This window comes from Odocoileus virginianus, unplaced genomic scaffold, assembly GCF_023699985.2.
Source record: "Odocoileus virginianus isolate 20LAN1187 ecotype Illinois unplaced genomic scaffold, Ovbor_1.2 Unplaced_Scaffold_32, whole genome shotgun sequence".
NCBI classification, from domain to species: Eukaryota; Metazoa; Chordata; class Mammalia; order Artiodactyla; family Cervidae; genus Odocoileus; species Odocoileus virginianus.
The window spans coordinates 97,616-119,627 of record NW_027224294.1 but is presented as its reverse complement, the minus strand read 5'-3'; the positions used below and the strand labels follow the sequence as shown (position 1 = coordinate 119,627).

The following is a 22,012-nucleotide window of genomic DNA, read 5'->3' as shown; positions in this document are numbered from 1 at the left end:
AGTATTTTAAGATTTAATGAAGTCTCTACTAATAATTATACTTACGGACAAAGATGGGCACAATAAAAGACAGAAATGACAAGGACCTAATAGGATCAGAAAAGATAAAGAAGAAGTGGCAGTATTACACTGAAGAACTATACAAAAAAGATCTTAATGACCCAGATAACCATGATGGTGTGGTCACTCACCCAGAGCCAGACATCCTGGAGTGTGAAGTCAAGTGGGCCTTAGGAAGCATTACTAGGAACAAAGCTAGTAGAGGTGATGGAATTCCAGCTGAGCTATTTCAAATTCTAAAAGATGACTCTATGAAAGTGCTGCACTCAATATGCCAGCAAATTTGGGAGACAAAACAGTGGCCACAGTACTGGAAAATTTTGGTTTTCATTTCAATCCCAAAGAAGGACAATGCCAAAGAATGTTCAAACTTCTGCACAATTGTGCCTCATTTCACATGCTATCAAGGCAAAATGCTCAAAATCCTTCAAGATAGGCTTCAACAGTATGTGAACAGTGAACTTTCAGATGTACAATTTGGATTTATAAAAAGCAGAACCAGAAAATCAAATTGCCAACATACACTGGATCGTAGAGAAAGCAAGGGAATTTCAGAAAAAATCTATTTCAGTTTCATTGACTATGTGAAAGCTTTTGACTGTGTCTATCACAACAAACAGTGGAAAATGATTGAAGTGATGGAAATACCAGACTACCTTACTTGTTTCCTGAGAAACCTAAACTTGTTTGAAGAAGCAACAGTTAGAACCAGACATGGAACAACGGACTAGTTCAAAATTGGGAAAGGAATACATCAAGGCTGTATATTGTCTTTTTGCTTACTTAACTTCTATGCAAAGTACATCATGTGAAATACTGGGCTGAGTGAATTGTGAACTGTAATCAAGATTGTGAGACATATCAACAACCTCAGATATGAAGATGATACCACTCTAATGGCAGAAAGTGAAGAGGAACTAAAGAACCTCCTGATGAGTGTGAAAAAGGAGATTGAAAAAGCTGACTTAAAACTCAAAATTCATAAATGATCAACTTTTGTTCTCTTCTCATAGTATTATGTCTTCATGTAGACCTAAGGAGGAGATCAACCTTAAAGATGAGTGATGTAACAATTATCCTCTGAAGTTAAGTTACATTAAATAACTGACTTGTAGGCAAGATTTGCTAAGGATGATGAAATGCCCCTGGGTTTTAATTAGCTACAGCTAAGAAACTTCACAGAATTTGCTTACAAAAAGGATATGTGGTAGCACTTTTAAGGTTCAAGAGAAAGGTCTCATGCAAAGGTATCATCTATAAATCAACAAAGATACTTATTGTAGCTGAGCTAGTAGACACTTTTCCATCTTACAAATTTCGCTTTCTTGGGAACTAACAACTGCCTGGGGATCTGCTGGACCTATGAACTTATGTCATACCATGGACCTATGTCAGTCATGTTCATAGGTGAGATTTTTTTTTCCCAGGAAATCAAATAATCAGAGACTCTCAGGTTCAAGTGGATTTTGCAAATCATCCTCACCAATCTTAGAGGCAAAACATCAAGAAAGGTAGACCCAATTCAAGTATTATCAAAGCAGAAGAAAAATATGTATTTTATTGCCATATAAATTAGAGTAATCAATAAATTAGTTCTAATTAAATGAGAACAATTATCTAATTCCAATCTAGATACAAAATTTTCTCCAGTTAATAATGCAACACAAGAAATTTCCTATGATGTGGTACAATTTTTTAGAACACTTCTGTTAAAAACTGTACATTAATCAAAGAGATGCACTATACTGTAGCTATCAGATTTTTAAATGTTGAACAGTCCATGTAGTTTCTAAATTTTCCACACTTCATTATAATTATGTTGAACATATATGTAAATAATGATTTATCTACTTTAAATATGTTTTCCTTTACAGTTTATCCCTAGAAAGAGTTTCATGGAGCTAAAGAAAAAGGAAAAAGTGATTTCTACTTCTTCATCAGGATGTATGTGAATGTTTAGTTATGTCTGACTCTTTTTGACCCCATGGACTGTAACTCGAGAGGATCCTCTGTGGATGGAATTCTCCAGGCTAGGATACTGGAGTGGGTTGTCACTTCCTCCTCCAGGGCATCTTCTCATCCCAGGGACCAAACCTGTGCTTCCTGCATCTCCTGCATTGGCAGGCGGATTCTTTACCACTTAGCCACTTGAGAAGCCCTTTTATTTGTTCATAGTTATCCCTAAATCACTTTTATTAATGATGTCCAATTCTTATTTTACATACACTCTACTTTTTTCTGATGCACTAGAGGATCCCACCCCAGAATAAAGGAATGCAATAACCTGCTGCACTTTGCTTTCCCATAAGTATAATTTTTATATTGGATTATTAAAAAATAAAGCTCTTTATCAACTTACTTTTGAAAGGAAAAGGCTTATTTTTGAATAATACATTTTATTTTATTTATGTATTTTCCTCAGGAAATTTATGTCCTCTAAACTTCTCATTTTCTTAGTAATACAGTAGCTTCAAACCAGGAATGATGATTGATGGATGCTATGTGGATTTAGGAGAAGGCATAATAATGCACGTAACAGAAACATAAGGCATGGGAAGGTCATTTCTGTCATAGATGGATGAGTTGCTGCTGTTTGGTAATAAAACTTCAGGCATTAAAGGGTATTTAACAAGGGTACATTTTACAACTTTAGGTGAACACATGTACATTAACATACGAAGTCTATGTCCAAAAAATATTTGTTAAATGAGTCAACTTGTAATAGGGACTTACAGTAAGTAATAGATCTTAGATGTGTTTGAGTTAGTGTATATATATATATATATATATTTATATGCAAAGTATATAATCTATTTGTCTAACTTATTTAAGAAACTATTTTTTTCTCCACATTAGTTTTTTCTTTAGAACTTTGAATGTAAGGATTTCCTGAACTTAATAGATCCTATTGTAGTTAACACCTATGCAAGAGTTTTTTTTTTTTATCTTCCAGATCTATTGAAATGGTAAATTTATTGAATTTGACTATATGTGGAACATAATTTTTCAGAGTAAAAATTAATGCTTAAAATATTATAATTATCTTGATTTTAGTATGACCCAGTAACATATTCTTTCCTAAAGAGAATTATTGTTTTCTTACTTACCCCATAATGTGTGCCAGAAAGTATCAGAAAGTATTAAACTAAAGTGTAGCTTCCTTTCAAACATTAATTTATGTTTCTTACAAAAGTAATGAGAAACAAAGCTGGAGGATGAAGACACCTGAATTCTTGCTAATTTTATGGTCTAAGGAAGCAGGACTATTTTACCCGTAGAGGATGACAATTCATCAAGCATTTACTCATAACCTAATAGGTTTCAGGTATTGCTGACATCATGTGTCCACTGCACTGAAATAGGGACAGTGAGGAAACTTGCCTCACTTATGTGTTCTGGTCAATGTGCATTGCCGAGGACTAACATACATTTCCCTAAACTGCCTGCTTGGATATTTGTTGACCATGTTTTTCTCTCCATGGTTAGAGCTGAGGGTCCAAATATAAGTTCTCCTAGAAGAAAGAATAACACTTACCTTTGTAAGGTCCCTCACAGTATACATCTGAGAATCACGATTGCAACCTTAGAGACATAGAAGGTGGTTTGGAAACATGGGGCACTCAGAAAACTTAGCAGAGTCAAATGCAGTTGGAACTAGAAGAAGAATCCAGATCTCATGTACATAGCACCACGTTTTCTCAATAAATTACAAATTGAAAGTTGCCCTATAGATCATTTATAGGTCACAGGTACTAGGTGTTTGAAAAGATAAAAAGATATCATGGAAGAAGTTAGAAACCCTTGAAACAAGTAGAGGGGCAAGAATGCCAAGGATATGTTCCATAGTTACAGTAACTGCTGTTTTGTTTCAAGTTCAGAGCACACGTCTTTCATGATTGACAGGTATCATACATTATTTCTTTTTAGGTAATTCAGGCCCCAGGAAGGTGTTACTTGCTGAATGGATGTCCTCAGGCCTCCCAACAATGTGACTGAATTTGTTCTCTTGGGACTCACACAGAATCCACACTTGCAGAAAATACTCTTCATTGTCTTTTTGTTTATTTTCCTATTTACTGTGGTGGCCAACCTCCTCATTGTCATCACCATCTCCTTCAGCCCCACACTTTCTGCTCCCATGTACTTCTTTCTGACTTATTTGGCCTTCATAGATGCTTCCTTCACTTCCGTCACCACTCCCAAAATAACCATTGACCTGCTATACCAGAGGACAACCATCTCCTGGGGTGGCTGTCTGACTCAGCTGTTTTTGGTACACTTTCTTGGAGGAACGGAGGTGATCGTCCTCATTGTTATGGCGTATGACCGCTACGTGGCCATCTGCAAGCCTCTGCACTACACGACCATCATGCGACAGGGGCTCTGCCAGATCCTGGTGGTGGTGGCCTGGATCGGTGGGGTCGTGCATGCCACCGTGCAGATTCTTTTCATGGTCAACTTGACGTTCTGTGGTCCCAATGTAATCGATCACTTCATGTGTGATTTCTTCTCACTTTTGGAAATTGCCTGTGGCAACACCTACAAGATCGGAATTATAGTGGCAGCCAACAGTGGTGCCATGTGCTTGCTCATTTTTTCCATGCTCCTCATCTCCTACATAGTCATCCTGAGCTCCCTGAAATCCCATGGCTCTGAAGGACGACACAAAGCCCTTTCTACATGTGGTGCCCACTTTACAGTAGTGGTGCTCTATTTTGTCCCTTGTATATTCAGCTACACACGACCTGTGACTACTTACTCTGTGGACAAGTTGGTAACTGTGTTCTTTGCAATCCTCACTCCCATGTTGAATCCTGTAATTTACACAGTGAGAAATACAGAAGTGAAAAATGCCATGAGTAGTTTGTTGAAGAGGAATATAATGTAGGCTGTTCATAATACCAACAAAGTGATGATTTACATACATAGAACAGATATTGAGTGGGTGTGAGAAAGGTCGCTCCAGTCATATCTAACTCTTTGTGACCCTATGAACTGTAGCCCAGATTCTTTACCACTAAACCACCGAGAAATCCCATACAAAGGGTTATACCTCCTGTAAATTGTGAGAGAAAAACCATTTGCAGATCATTGACAGAAAATTAAAGAACCTAGAAACTAGCATTGTTGATTATTTCAAATGGCTAGGCATTTATTAGGCATTTTGATAAATATTAATATACTTATCATGGCTTCAATATTTCTGTTCATAGATTCACAATTGGCAATGGAAAGAAAAAATGTGAATCCTTGGTTTGGTGATTGTAGATTATTATTTTCTTCAGTTTTATTGCTACTTTGCTAAATTATTTCTTTACATTACTTGAATGAAAGTGGCTTTTCCGTAGAATCTTGACCTCAGAACTTTTTAATTTTGCTTTGCCTATCATGCAGACAATAAGGGATATAGATTTTTAGATTGATACCTGAGGATGGACAGGACTGATGGTATGTGAAAAACTGCTGTTGATTTATTTTTCTGTGCTATGAATTTACTAAAGTCAGTTACAGAAGCACCCACAAAGAAGAAAATAATAATTCACAATTTATCTTTGATTTTTTTTTGTGACACAAATATTAAGCCAAAATTTCTGAAATTGCTCTTAATTTTATTTGCTTAAATGCTTCACAGTTTTTCTTGAATATAGTGTACTCAATTTCCATATCAAGACTTGATGAGCCATTTGAAACAAGAAAGGTTAACATTTTTACCAAATTTAAACAAAAAGGCCTATAATTGGGATCCAAAGCTATTGCAGGTCTACTATATATGTGTGTATATATATATATATGTATATATTTACATTTCAAGACCCCTTTAGTATCTATCAGGCACATTCACTTCAGATGATTCATCTACGTACTAAAGTAGTTGTTCCTTTATCATTACCTACATTTTACAGAGAAGCAAATTGAAGCTAAGAGAGGTTTACTAACTTAATTGACTCACATCACAAGTGCTTCATTCATAAAGTGTGTCAGGAGCTATTACACCAGGATGCAGATTTCTTTCACAAATTTCAGATACAAACTTCCAACCCAGGTCTTTAAAACTCGGTCTTTCTATGAAATGAAACACAGTCATATGGTAGGTTTATCTCTATAGATAATAAATTATCTGCAGTCTTAATGATTCATTTTTTATTTTAAGAAGATGGTTTAAAATTTGCTGCAGTCTTATCTCATATGTAGCAATATATCTCAGCACAGCAAATGGCTGGCATAATAACAGATTTTTTTTTTTTTTTTGGTAAAAACAAAAATCCCCATTAGATTTCTTTCAGTAGTAAATATAAATGTTAATTAATGTTGGCCTTTTTAAAAGCAATGTGGCTAAGATGAAGTTTCACAAATTGGGGGATACCTGCAAAGCTCCTCTATTCATGTGGGAAATTATCAGGTCATTCCACATTATTACATAAATCTTATAAATAGAGCTTCTCTGACTACAATATTCCAGTGTCTGTTTGTTCTCACAAATATCACTTTATCAAGCTCAGTGATCAACTGAAGCTATTTCTTTTATAGTTTGACTATATTGTAATCCCCAAGCAAGGTTCCAACTGCTTAGACTGTGTTTACTAAGTTGTACATGGCTATCTCAAATTAATGAGAAACAGAAATGCTTCCCACAAAGTATAGGCCTGGAAGATGGTATAATCAGCACCTAATCTATTAAAATGAGTATTGCAGGTGAGAATGAAGCATTTCAACAAAATCTTGACTAGATGATACACGGTTCATTTTGTTTAGTGACTATTAGGGAGAAGAGGAGTACTCCTATGAGAACCTAGGAGGACAGCGTTCTGAGTAAATGTTGCTTTTAGTCTAAGACCAAACAGAAGGAATTGAAGATGGAAACAAAGGTCAATGTGTGTGTTTTAGGGGCTATAACAAGGGCTCAATAGGGAAGTGAGAAGATTAATGAGGCGCAAATGATAAATTGTCAAGAGAGACATGGAAAGTGTAAGAACTGAAGGAGGAAATGCAAGGCAATCTGATATTCTCAGTGGACAGAGTTTTGCTGATTTGTGAGTAAGTGTAAAGCTTGTTTAGAAGCTCCTTGGCACTCATCACCAAGAGTCTCTCCTGAGAATTAACTGTCACCTGATTACTTATGATAATTTAAAAAAATTAGTGAGTATATGTGTCCTAAGTCTTAGTGACATAAATACATAAATATTGTTTGGATCTGTTGTGTAAGGAAATTTTGGTTTAATCTGGACTCTTAATTCAGTGAAAACATTAATATTAGGCATTAAGTGAGGGGGATGAGCTTATTGATTGAGGCAACTATGAGGAATGCATTTTACTAGGTTTTTTACATACTTTAAATCCATTATTGTACCAACAAGTATTGGTACAGGTGTTTATACTTCCTTTATCAAGAAGAAAATTAGATCCAATAGAGTTAAGCAACTATATCACGTCTTTTAGACTCAGCTTCCTCTGTACCTCACAATAACAATACTACTTGATATCATGAAGAGAACATACCAAACATGGATCTGATCATTGGCCACATTGTCACTGAGATATTATTTCCTTGTTTTTGGAGGGTGGCATTTTCTTCCCTTTAACACTCTGTTGACCCCATTTCCCAGGTTACATACACTTTCTTGATTCCTCTTGTGTCCCAGGAAAAAGTCATCTAGTGATCTTTTTCTGCAGATATATTACTCTTTGTGGGCATCAGGAAAAGTGGGATGTAACAGGCTCAAGAAGTAACATTGAAATGTTTGAATTTCAGGAGGGAATTAAAAATGGTGGAGGAATAGGACAGGGAGACCAATTTCTCCCCCACAAATTCATTGAAAGATCACTTGAACCCTGAGCAAACTCCACAAAACAACTTCTGATTGCTAGCAGAGGACATCAGACACCCAGAAAAGCAGCCCATTGTCTTTGAAAGGAGGTAGGACAAAATATAAAAGATAAAAAGAGAGACAATATGCGGGGAGCCGGCCTGACTGCTCAGGCTCCTTCTTGGCCCTGAGAGAGATCAAGAGGTCCCTCTCTGTCCCGCCACCCCTGATTTATTAAAGTGCAGGTTGGCCTTTCTTACCTCCCTCAAGGAAATTGCTGTAGCGACCTTTTACCCATTTTCCTGACGAGATTGTCAGGCTCCTGTGTATGGTTTATGTCTAGGTAATCTTTAGATAATCTTTAACTGATTGTAATCATACTAAGACACCAGTCCCTTGCTCTGATAGTCTTAAAGAGTTGAGATAAAATTCCTGAGCGAAGACTAATGCCTGCGATTCTGCACGTATACATGTCCTTGATCTAAATTTAGTGAGTCCTGTTAGCATATATATGTATGTTACCCCTCAATAAAGTTGTCGGTTTCAGTCGAGAGCTGACTCCATCCCTCTCAACCCCATCTTTCCGAGTCTTTATTTCTTAGGTATTTTGGTGATTGCGCCCATGACCGGTTCGTTTGCCGGCAGGCTCCGGCAACAATAGAGCTAGGGACTGAGATCCATCCCGGGAAGGGAGTCTTAATAGAGGAAGTTTCCAAACACCAGGAAACCCTCTCACTGGCAGGTCTGGGGGAAGTTTTTGAATCTCAGAGGGCAACCTAACTGGGAGGGAAAATAAATAAAACCCACAGATTACATGCCTAAAATAACTCCCAGCAGAAAAGTACCCCAGAGGCTTGCATCCGCAGCTGGAGGTAGGAGGCAGGGGGGAGGGGAAAGGGGCAAACTCAGCCACAGAGACAGCATCCCCTACCAAACTGCAAACAGGCTTCCAGTCTCTAACCAAAGATTTCCAGAGATTCTGGATGGCTGACATCCACCGGGAAGGTTGCAGCCAGAAATCAGCTTCTCAGAACAGACACAAGGCAGACCTGATCAGGATCAGTGTGCCTGGAAACTGAGGCTGGGACTGTGGAGGGGATAAGGCGCACTGCACCTGGGGAGAGTGCACTCATCAAGCTCCTGGCTGCCTGAGCTGCTCGGGCAGGGAAGGCACAAAACGCAGGCCCAACCAAGTCTGTGCTTTTGTGGAGTACCCGAAAACCTGAATCTGAGTGGCTTAGGCCTGGGAAGTGCACGCAACTCAGGGCCTGTTCCCTGGAGAGCAGCCTGGAGCCTGAGCAGTGTAGACAGGGGAAGCACACACTCCGCAAGCAGGGGCAAACCCAGTGTGGCCAGAACACTGCAAGTGCTCCCCACACACACCAGTGATATTTGTCTGCAGTGCCCCTCCCTCCCCACAGCACGACTGAACAAGTGAACCTAAACAAGAGACCACCTCCGCCCGCTTGTGTCAGGGCAGAAATTAGACACTGAAGAGACCTGCAAACAGAAGCCAAATAAACAAAGGGAACTGCTTCAGAAACTACCGGTTCAACAGATTAAAATCCCTGTAGTTAACACTGACTACACTGGAAGGGGCCTATAGATATCGAGAAGTGTAAGCTGGAACAAGGAGCTATCTGAAACTGAACCGAACCCACACTGCCTGCAACAGCTCCAGAGAAATTCCTAGATATATTTTTACTATTATTATTTTTTTTTTTATTAAAATTTTTTTTTCTCTTTTTTTTTTTTAAGTCCTCTATTACTCCTTAATTTTCATTTTTTAAACTTTTAAAATTTTTAATTTTTTTCCATTCATTTTTATTTGTTGGAGGCTAATTATTTTACAATATTGTAGTGGGTTTTGCCATATATTGACATGAATCAGCCATGGATTTACATGTGTTCCCCATCCTGATCCCCCCTCCCGCCTCCCTCTCCATCCCATCCCTCTGGGTCTTCCCAGTGCACCAGCCCTGAGCACCCATCTCATGCATACAATTTTCATTTTTATAACCCACTATAACCTGGCCAAAAAAAAAAGACCCTATTTTTAAAGCAAACTTCACATATATTTCTTAAATTTTTTTGTGTTTCTGTGATTTTTTAATATTGTATTTTTAAGAGTTTAACCCCTACTCTAGATTTTTAATCTTTGTTTTTCAGTATTTGATATCAATTTTGGACATTTAAGAATCCAACCTTCAGTACCCATTTTTACTCGAGTGTAATTACTGGTTTGATCAGTCTCTCCCCCTTTTGACTCTCATTTTTCTCCCCAGATCACCTCTATTTCCTCCCTCCCCCGTTTCTAAGTCCAATTCTGTGAATCTCTGTGGGTGTCTGGGCTGCAGAGAACACTTAGGGAACAGAGTACTGCCTAGATCTGTCTCTCCTCCCTGGAATTCCCCCTTTTCCTCCTCTTGCTTACCTTTATCTCCTTCCTCCCTTTTCTCTTCTTCATTTAACTCTGTGAACCTCTCTGGGTGTCCCTCACAGTGGAGATCTTTTCACCATTAACCTAGAAGTTTTATTATCAGTGCTGTATGGAAGGAGAAGTCTTGAGGCTACTGAAAGAATAAGGACTGAAATCCAGAGGCAAGAGGCTTAAGCCCAAAACCTGAGAACACCAGAGAAATCCTGACTACAGGGAGCATTAATTAATAAGACATCATCCAAAAGTCTCCATACCTACACTGAAACCAACCACCACCCAAGAGCCAATAAGTTCCAGAGCAAGATATGCCACGCAAATTCTCCAGCAATGCAGGAACATAGCCCTGAGCATCAATATACAGGCTGCCCAAAGTCACACCAAACCCATAGACCCATCTCAAAACTCACTACTGGACACTCCATTGCACTCCCAAGAGAAGAAATCCAGCTCCACCCACCAGAACACCGACACAAGATTCTCTAACCAGCAAACCTCGACAAGCCAAACACCCAGTCCCACCCACTGGGAGAAACCTCCACAATAAAAAGGAACCACAGACCACCAGAATACAGAAAGGCCACCCCAAACACAGCAATCTAAATAAGATGAAAAGGCAGAGAAATACCCAGCAGGTAAAGGAACATGAAAAATGCCCACCAAGCCAAACAAAAGAGGAGGAGATAGGGAATCTACCTGAAAAAGAATTTAGAATAATGATAATAAAAATGATCCAAAATCTTAAAAACAAAATGGAGTTACAGATAAATATCCTGGAGACAAGGATTGAGGAGATGCAAGAAATGTTTAGCAAGGACCTAGAAGAAATAAAAAAGAGTCAATTAAAAATCAATAATGCAATAAATGAGATCAAAAACACTCTGGAGGGAACCAACAGTAGAATAACGGAGGCAGACGATAGGATAAGTGAGGTAGAAAATAAAATAGTGGAAATAAATGAAGCAGAGAGGAAAAAAGAAAACAGAATTAAAATAAATGAGGACAACCTCTGGGACCTCTGGGACAATGTGAAAGGTCCCAACATTCAAATCATAGGAGTCCCAGAAGAAGAAGACATAAAGAAAGGCCATGAGAAGATACTTGAGGAGATAATAACTGAAAACTTCCCCAAAATGGTGGAGGAAATAGCCACTCAAGTTCAAGAAACCCAAGGCAAAAACCCCAAGACACATATTAGTCAAATTAACAAAGATCAAATGCAGAGAACAAATATTAAAAGCAGCAAGGGAGAAACAACAAATAACACACAAGGGGATTCCCATAAGGATAACAGCTGATCTTTCAATAGAAACTCTTCAGGCCAGAAGGGAATGGCAGGACATACTTAAAGTAATGAAAGAGAATAACCTACAACCCAGATTACTGTACCCAGCAAGGATCTCATTCAGATATGAAGGAGGAATCAAAAGCTTCACAGACAGCAAAAGTTGAGAGAATTCACCACCAGCAAACAAGCTCTTCAACAAATGCCAAAGGATCTTCTCTAGACAGGAAACACAGAAAGGGTGTATGAACGTGAACCCAAAACAACAAACCAAATGGCAATGGGACCATTCTTATCAATAATTACCTTAAATGTAAATGGGTTGAATACCCCAACCAAAAGACAAAGACTGGCTGAATGGATACAAAAGCAAGACCCCTATATATGTTGTCTATAAGAGACCCACCTCAAAGCAAGGGACACATACAGACTGAATGTGAAGGGCTGGAAAAAAAAAAAAAAAAAACATTTCACGCAAATGGAGACCAAAAGAAAGCAGGAGTCTCAATACTTATATCAGATAAAATAGACTTCAAAATAAAGGCTGTGAAAAGAGACAAAGAACGACACTACATAATGATGAAAGGATCAACCCAAGAAGAAGATATAACAATTATAAACATATATGCACCTAACATAGGAGCACCGCAATATGTAAGGCAAATGCTAACAAGAATGAAGGGGGAAATTAGCAATAACACAATAATAGTGGGAGACTTTAATACCCCACTCACACCTATGGATAGATCAGCTAAACAGAAAATTAACAAGGAAACACAAACTTTAAATGGCACAATGGTCCATCTAGACCTAATTGATATCTATAGGACACTTCACTCCAAAACAATCAATTTCACCTTTTTCTCAAGTGAACACGAAACCTTCTCCAGAATAGATCACATCCTAGGTCATAAATATAGCCATGGTAAATTAAAAAAAAAAAAAAATGAAATCATTCCAGTCATCTTTTCTGACCACAATGCAGTAAGATTAGATCTCAATTACAGGGGGAAAAAACTATTAAAAATTCCAACATATGGAGGCTAAATAATACACTTCTGAATAACCAACAAATCATAGAAGAAATCAAAAAAGAAATCAAAATATGCATAGAAACGAATGAAAATGAAAACACAACAATGCAAAACCTATGGGACACTGTAAAAGTAGTGCTAAGGGGAAGGTTCAGAGCAATACAGGCTTACCTCAAGAAATAAGAAAAAAGTTAAATAAATAACCTAACTCTACACCTAAAGCAACTAGAGAAGGAATAGATGAAGAACCCCACGGTCAGTAGAAGGAAAGAAATCTTAAAAATTAGGGCAGAAATAAATACAAAAGAAACAAAAGAGACCATAGCAAAAATCAACAAAGCTAAAAGTTGGTTTTTTGAAAAGGTAAATAAAATTAACAAACCGTTAGCCAGACTCATCAAGAAACAAAGAAGAACCAAATCAACAAAATTAGGAATGAAAATGCAGAGATCACAACAGACAACTCTGAAATACAAAGGATCATAAGAGACTACTACCAGCAGCTCTATGCCAATAAAATGGACAACTTGGAAGAAATGGACAAATTCTTAGAAAAGTATAACTTTCTAAAACTTAACCAGGAAGAAATAGAAGATCTTAACAGACCCATCACAAGCACAGAAATCGAAACTGTAATCAGAAATCTTCCAGCAAACAAAAGCCCAGGACAGATGGCTTCACAGCTGAATTCTACCAAAAATTTAGAGAGGAGCTAACACCTATCTTACTCAAACTCTTCCAGAAAATTGCAGAAGAAGGCAAACTTCCAAACTCATTCTATGAGTCCACCATCACCCTAATACTAAAAACAGACATGGATGCCACACACGCACAAAAAGAAAACTACAGGCCAATATCACTGATGAACATAGATGCAAAAATCCTTAATAAAATTCTAGCAAACAGAATCCAACAACATACTAAAAAGATCATACATCATGACCAAGTGAGCTTTATCCCAGGAATGTAAGGATTCTTTAATATCCACAAATCAATCAATGTAATACACCACATTAACAAATTGAAAGATAAAAACCATATGATTTTCTCAATATATGCAGAAAAAGCCTTTGACAAAATTCAACATCCATTTAGGATAAAAACTCTCCAGAAAGCATGCATAGAAGGAAATACCTCAACATAACAAAAGATATATATATATACACACACACACACATATATATATGACAAACCCACAGCAAACATTATCCTCAATGGTGAAAAATTGAAAGCATTTCCCTTAAAGTCAGGAATAAGACAAGGGTGCCCACTCTCACCACTACTATTCAACATAGTTTTGGAAGTGTTGACCACAACAATCAGAGCAGAAAAATAAATAAAAGGAATCCAGATAGGAAAAGCAGTAAAACTCTCCCTGTTTGCAGACAACATGATACTCTACATAGAAAACCCTAAAGACTCTACCAGAAAATTGCTACTGCTAATCAATGGACACAGCAGTGTTGCAGGATATAAAATTAACACACAGAAATCCCTTGCATTCCTTTGTGCTAACAATGAGAAAACAGAAAGAGAAATTAAGAAAACAATACCATTCACCATTGCAACAAAAAGAATAAAGTACTCAGGAATATATCTACGTAAAGAAACAAAAGACCTATACATAGAAAACTATAAAACACTGATGAAAGAAATCAAAGAGGACACAAACAGATGGAGAAATATACCGTGTTCATGGATTGGAAGAATCAATATTGTCAAAATGGCTATACTACCCAAAGCAATCTATAGATTCAATGCAATCCCTATCAAGCTATCAACGGTATTTTTCACAGAACTAGAACAAATAATTTCACAATTTGTATGGAAATACAAAAAACCTCAAATAGCCAAAGCAATCTTGAGAAAGAAGAATGGAACTGGAGGAGTCAACCTGCCTGACTACAGGCTCTACTACAAAGCCACAGTCATCAAGACAGTATGGTACTGGCACAAAGACATAGATATAGATCAATGGAACAGAATAGAAAGCCCAGAGATAAATCCACGAGCCTATGGACACCTTATCTTTGACATAGGAGGCAAGGATACACAATGGAAAAAATACAACCTCTTTAACAAGTGGTGCTGGGAAAACTGGTCAACCACTTGTAAAAGAATTAAACTAGAACACCTTCAAATACCATACACAAAAAAAAAACTCAAAATGGATTAGAGATCTAAATATAAGAGCAGAAACTATAAAACTCCTAGAGGAGAACATAGGCAAAACACTCTCCAACATAAATTACAGCAAGATCCTCTAATACCAACTTCCCAGTATATTGGAAATAAAAGCAAGAATAAACAAATGGGACCTAATTAAACTTAAAAGGTTTTGCAAAACAAAGGAAACTATAAGCAAGGTGAAAAGACAGCATTCAGAATGGGAGAAAATAATAGCAAACAAAGTAACAGACAAAGGATTAATCTCAAAAATATACAAGTAACACCTGCAGCTCAATTCCAGAAAAATAAATGACCCAATCAAACAATGGGCCAAAGAGCTAAACAGACATTTCTCCAAAGAAGACATACAGATGGCTAACAAACACATGAAAAGATGCTCAACATCACTCATTATCAGAGAAATGCAAATCAAATCCACAACGAGGTACCTTTACATGCCAGTCAGGATGGCTGCTATCCAAAAGTCTACAAGCAATAAATGCTGGAGAGGGTGTGGAGAAAAGGGAACCCTCTTACACTGTTGGTGGGAATGCAAACTAGTACAGCCACTATGGAGAACAGTGTGGAGATTCCTTAAAAAACTGGAAATAGAACTGCCATATGACCCAGCAATCCCACTTCTGGGCATACACACCAAGGAAAACCAGATCTGAAAGAGACACGTGTACCCCAATGTTCATCACAGCACTGTTTATAATAGCCAGGACATGGAAGCAACCTAGATGCCCATCAGCAGATGAATGGGTAAGAAAGCTGTGGTACATATACACTATGGAATATTACTCAGCCATTAAAAAGAATTCATTTGAATCAGTTCTAATGAGATGGATGTAACTGGAGCCCATTATACAGAGTGAAGTAAACCAGAAAGATAAAGACCAATACAGTATACTAACGCATATATATGGAATTTAGAAAGATGGTAATGATAATCCTATATGCAAAACAGAAAAAGAGACACAGATGTACAGAACAGACTTTGGACTCTGTGGGAGAAGGAGAGGGTGGGATATTCTGAGAGAATAGCATTGAAACAAGTATACTATGAAGGGTGAAACAGATCACCAGCCCAGGTTGGATGCATGAGACAAGTACTTAGGGCTGGTGCACTGGGAAGACCCAGAGGGATGGGATGGGGAGGGAGGCGGGAGGGGGGGGGGATCGGGATGGGGAACACATTTGGATCCATGGCTGATTCATTTCAATGTATGGCAAAACTCACTACAATATTGTAAAGCAATTAGCCTCCAACAACAACAACAACAACAACAAAAACAGACATGGTTGAATTTCAAAGAAAATGAACTTTGGGTAAAAAACACATTTAGAGGAAAAACAGAGCAACCCAATCATTGAGGAGATTGATATTTTGGGCAAGAGGGGAGCACCTTGAAGAGCTGAATAGATCCTCTTTCCATAGGCATTTTCCATTGTTATCACATAGTGGTAACATTAATTACTGACAAAAACATATGAATCCATGGTCAATTAAATTTAGGAGATTTTCACTTATTGAAGTTATCACAAAATACAGGTCAGTGCATACAGTGGGCCAAACAGTTATGGGAGCTGGGTACATAAGACTGAACAATAGAGACAAGAATTGTGCTTATGAGGAATTAAATTCCTCATAAGTGGGGAAATATATGGATAATAAACAAGTAAGCAACTAAACTAAAAATATAGTTTTGTTAGTAATGAGTGCTATGAGAGACATTTTATAAGACATGGTACAGGCAAGAATAATTGGATAGAGATTTGTGTAGCTGAAGCACAGCAAGAATTTCAGTTTGGTCTGAGCTTAAATATCCACCTTAAGTCTCTTCTTTTTAAAACTATAAAAGAAAACTAAGACTAAAAGTTTTATGCTATTTAGAAACATTCATTAGGAATGGGGACAATATGTCTCCCAATAAAAATAGTTTATGTGAGGATAAAGATTACTTACTGTTTTTACACATAGCAACCACACATAAATGGGTAATATATCTTTGGTATTACTACTTTTGAAGGACTGATGGTCAAGGGGACAGAATGTCCAAAAACATCTCCATGTGGCAATAATGAAAAAGAGATTGAGGAATACTGCCTTAATTCATGTCTAAATTGTTAGGCAAAAGCATAGAGTAACTAGACTGTTAGTTAAGGTCATCCAAGCACAGACATTGGTCTATCACCTGTGAAGATCACATCAGTAAAACTGAGAGATGCTTCCTTCTCAGGAGTCTTCCCAGACTGTGTGGTCAGCTATGCTAATGAGCCAGTTGTAATCTTTAAAGGGTGTTTCAAACTGATATTTATGACAACTGAAGTTAGGAAAAGAATGAAAGCTATAACTCTTAAGTATTTCTAAATTGAACGCATGTCACTTGATGACACTAATCATCATGCATTGAGAGAGAATTTAGTTCTATTTTCTAGCTCAGGAATGTTTTCAAATAACTTATAATGGCAACAGTCTTGCAGCTTGATACAACATTTTTGTAATAATGGTCTTGAAAGAGTAGTAGTCACCAGATTAGGTGATAGAAGAATTCAGTCCTGGTACTAGCTAGTTGACCAGGAAGTTCTACTGATGTTTCTTCATCTGTATCATCACACAGTGAAGCATCACATGGCCATTCCTCTAAGCAAGAAAACAGTTTATTTGTTGAACAAATAACTGCATGTGTAATACCACAATCTGAGTATCTGTCTTCAGAGAGTAAGCTTGACCAGATTTCAATGAAGCTATGCTTCTGTAAAAAGTGGATCATTGCAGGGATGAATGGAAATTCACTGGTATAGTGATTAGTGCCTCAGTCAGTAGAGACACAGCCTCAGAGGGATGCAGTTGAAATGATGCAAGTCTACATGTTTTGAAATCCTGTGCCATTTGAAAATGGCACTCTGTACGCTTTCAGCCCAGGTCTATTGCCCAAAGGAGAACATTTCAATAATGATGTGTTTCTTAAGGTGTGGAGTGCAAACTGTTTACAAATAAGACTCAAATATAGGTAAGTGACAGGCATAGTTCCATCATTTTGTAAACAGCTTACTTGATGGTCTTTTTGAAAACCTTTTCTATTGAGATGAAACTTGAATTTCTTGGCCACCCAAAGGTTTGTATCCTACATAAATGCTTAGACATTCAGAATATCCATGTAAATAAATATAATTTTAAATCCTTAGAAATTTTGACCCTATCAAAATAAATCCTTATTGTTTTGCTCTTAATGTGATCCTAATTTACTTGACTAAAGCTTGGATTTGCGAAGCTGAAACTCTAATGTGTCATGATTTCCAGCTCTTTCATAGAGTGAAGTTTTCATCAGTACATGCTGGATGGAGCCATACTTTAGGTTACCCTGACATGATCCTAAAATTTTCACTTGAACAATCTCTGACTTCTACATGCAGGAACCATTAGGTAACTGGGTTTTAGAGGTCAGAGAGGGAAATAAGACTGTTTGAGGTGATTGTTAACAATTTATTTGAGTATTAAACATGGTCTTATTAATTTAAACTACTATTTTGATATCATTGAGATAATTGGATCATTTATATATACAAACAATTATATTTGAAATGTGTCAGTGATTCACCTGTAGTTTGTCTGTATAAATAAATTACAGCCTCAGGATGAAGACTCCAGAGTTATTAACAATTTTTAGCTTGGTTTACTTTAACCTATTTTGACAAATTACCAAAACATAAGTATCTACATTTTGGTCTCTATTCAGGTCATGAGATAAAGGAATAAATGAGTGTGTTTAAGTTTCAGGGACACATCTTAGAAAAAGGAAGTACAGGAGTATATAATATGTATAAGGAGAGTTTTAGAGATAATTTTTATTTCCCTTCTGCTATGCAGTTTTCTCTCTCTGTGTGTATGTAATATATATACATATATATATTTCTGCTTTCCTGTTCTACTAATTTCCTTTAACATTATTTTTCTACTGCCAATCATCTTTGATAAAGAGTTTATGTGGTGCTTTTCTTTCTGTTTTGATGAGTTAATGATTCTAATTATTTAATGAAAGCAATAAGTTTGATTACACACACATACACACACAGAATCAGTAAGTATATATATATATATATATGCAATATATATATATGCATACAAGTCCATTTGTTTCTGAGCAGCTCTGGGCACAGGGGTGGTGTTGGTGTTTGTGCTAAGGGTGATGCTGATAATTTTCTCAGAGATGAGGTGGTGAAACCAAGACAGTTTGTTAAGGTATTGACCCCTTCTCTCTGGAAGCATTCCAAGAAAGCTTCCAATGGGATAGACATTTTCAACCAGAGAAAGAGCTACAGCAGATAATTCCATCTCTACTCATCTTTCAAGGAAAGCAAATAAATTTTGAAGACTTACTGTTAGGAATAACCTTTTTAAAGTCCTACATTAGACATAGTCTGTTGACGACACCTATGCTCAGGGCACAGATCTTCTGAGGAACACAGGGTGCTATTTCCCTTTAAAAATGACTACCCAGAGGCTCCCCCTAAATATACTGCTATCACTAGCTGTTATCTATGATTTTATTGAATAAATAATTTAGCTCGATGAGAAATTCAGACATAAGAATCATACATCAGCTGTAAAGTTGTCTTCTTGGATTCAAATCTAGGCTTTATGACAACAGTGTACTATTAAGCAAATTATATTTTGCTTTATCTCAGTCATAAAATGTCTGTTCATAACTAATTTGAGGATTAAATGAGAAAACATGTGTAAAGTATTAGCAAAGTGTCTGGAACCTGGTAGACAGTATTTACTAAATGATTTATTATTTTCATTAATTTTATTTGGATATGTTTATAAACTTTGTATCTCTATATAGACATTGCATTGCAGTTAATTTAATTTTATTTGGATACAAATAATGCATTTATCATGTATATCATCATTAGAATACTATGAATGAATGATTGAATGAATGAAAAACAGAATGAGTTTTTTTCCTTTTTTTTTTTTGCTTTATTGTTTTGTTAACATATTCAAAAATCATAATGTATGGTGTAGGTAAGGCTGTAGGGAAAATTCCTAAGTATCTGTGCATGGGTGGGCTATAGCACCTTATCACATATTTTTTTATCATTTAATTTATTTTTTCTTTAATTGTTTATATTTTTACTCATTTTATATTTTTCTTTGTTCACTGTTTACAGATACTAATTCTGTGCATATCCTCTAAAATGTAAATCTTTCTGTGAATTATTACACTTTTCTTAATTGATGTTGTGTTTTCTTTTCCTGACTCCTTGAATAAGATGAAACTGTTAAATATAACTACTTGCAATTTCAATAATTGATTTAGAAGATCCTCCCACCACTATAATAGAGTCATCACCTTAGTAAATGAAAAGTAAAATAAGGAAAATCTTGCTTTACTTCATTATTAAAACTTTGATCAATATTCAGCTTTGTATAACATATTAACTATGCATAGAATTTTGTTAGTTTTCAGTTGGAAAGGTAATTGTGGCACCTCATTTACCTAAAACATGTGTCCTTTTCCCACATATGTCTCTTAAATACTTCTCCATTAGTCTGTAAGATTTTTGAGGTTAAGGATGATGTTTTAATCAGCCTTGAATTATGTTCTCTGAAAATACCAAAGCATAATAACCATATGACCTGTTGACTGAATGAACGAATGAAAAAATTAACTTAAGATTTCAGAAAGTTTCTCATAATAATTATATTTACAGGTACTTTTATCTGGAACATAAGACGTACATGAGGACGTATGGAACAAAAGAACAATGTAACTGAGTTCGTCCTCTTGGGGCTCACTCAGAGCGTTCAGGGTCAGAAAATATTATTTGTCTTGTTCTTGCTCATTTACATTGTGACCATAGTGGGCAACCTACTCATCATTGGGACTGTGATGGTCAGCCCAACCCTGGATGCCCCTGTGTACTTCTTTCTTGGCTACCTATCATTTATAGATGCTGTTTATTCTACTACAGTCACCCCAGATATGATTAAGGACTTACTGTCTAAAAAGAAAACTATTTCCTTCCAAGCTTGCATGACCCAGCTTTTTACATGGCACTTTTTTGGTGGTGCCGATATATGCCTTCTGGCGGTCATGGCCTATGACCGTTACGTGGCCATCTGCAAGCCCTTGCACTATTTGACAATCATGAGTCAGCGAGTGTGTGTTCTGCTGCTGCTGTTGGCCTGGGTTGGTGGCTTTTTACACGGTATATTTCATCCTCTCTTTGTTTACAACCTTCCCTTCTGTGGCCCCAATGTCATTGACCATTTCATCTGCGACGTGTACCCACTGTTAAAACTTGCCTGCACTGACACTCATATCATTGCCCTCACAGTGTTGGCCAATGATGGCACAATATCAGTGATCATCTTTACGCTCTTACTCATCTCCTATGGGGTCATCCTGCACTCTCTGAAGAACGTTAGTCAGGAAGGCAGGCGCAAAGCCTTATCCACCTGTGGCTCCCACATCACCGTGGTGCTCCTCTTCTTTGTACCCTGTATTTTTCTTTATGTGAGACCTCCTTCCACCTTACCCATTGATAAATCCTTGACTGTGTTTTACACCATTATGACCCCTATGTTGAACCCTCTAATTTATACTCTGAGAAATAGTGAGATGAAATATGCAATAAAAAAAGCTCTGGACCAAAGAAAGAAAATGAGACAGCTGGGAAATGTATGACTCATTTTCAATAAAGAATTTCTCTTCCATCTCATTAGAACTGATTCACAGCTGAGTAATATTCCATGGTGTATATGTACCACAGCTTCCTCATCCATTCATCTGCTGATGAGCATCTAGGTTGCTTCCATGTCCTGGCTATTATAAACAGTGCTGCGATGAACATTGGGGTGCACGTGTCTCTTTCAGATCTGGTTTCCTTGGTGTGTATGCCCAGAAGTGGGATTGCTGGGTCATATGGCAGTTCTATTTCCAGCTTTTTAAGAAATCTCCACACTGTTTTCCATTATACAGAGCGAAGTAAGCCAGAAAGATAAAGACCATTACAGTATACTAACACATATATATGGACTTTAGAAAGATGGTAACGATAACCCTATATGCAAAACAGAAAAAGAGACTCAGATGTATAGAACAGACTTGTGGACTCTGGGAGAAGGCGAGTGTGGGATGTTTCAAGAGAACAGCATTGAAACATGTATATTATCTAGGGTGAAACAGATCACCAGCCCAGGTTGGGT

The 22,012-nt window shown here is 37.0% G+C and overlaps 2 protein-coding genes across 2 annotated transcripts; both read left to right on the top strand.

The window, feature by feature from the left end:
- The first annotated feature begins 4,021 nt into the window (after positions 1 to 4,021).
- LOC110127771 (olfactory receptor 4C3D-like) lies at positions 4,022 to 4,948 on the top strand. The gene has a single exon (XM_020878128.2). The coding sequence runs from the start codon at positions 4,022 to 4,024 to the stop codon at positions 4,946 to 4,948; it is 927 nt and encodes a 308-aa protein (XP_020733787.2).
- A 15,604-nt stretch (positions 4,949 to 20,552) lies between these two features.
- Positions 20,553 to 21,491, top strand: LOC110127773 (putative olfactory receptor 4A4). Its single transcript, XM_020878131.2, has one exon. The coding sequence runs from the start codon at positions 20,553 to 20,555 to the stop codon at positions 21,489 to 21,491; it is 939 nt and encodes a 312-aa protein (XP_020733790.2).
- The last annotated feature ends 521 nt before the right edge of the window (positions 21,492 to 22,012 follow it).

Excerpts from the sequence above, each read along its gene's own strand:
- LOC110127771 (XM_020878128.2), top strand. The coding sequence starts at position 4,022 with ATGGATGTCCTCAGGCCTCCCAACAATGTGACTGAATTTGTTCTCTTG.
- LOC110127773 (XM_020878131.2), top strand. The coding sequence starts at position 20,553 with ATGGAACAAAAGAACAATGTAACTGAGTTCGTCCTCTTGGGGCTCACT.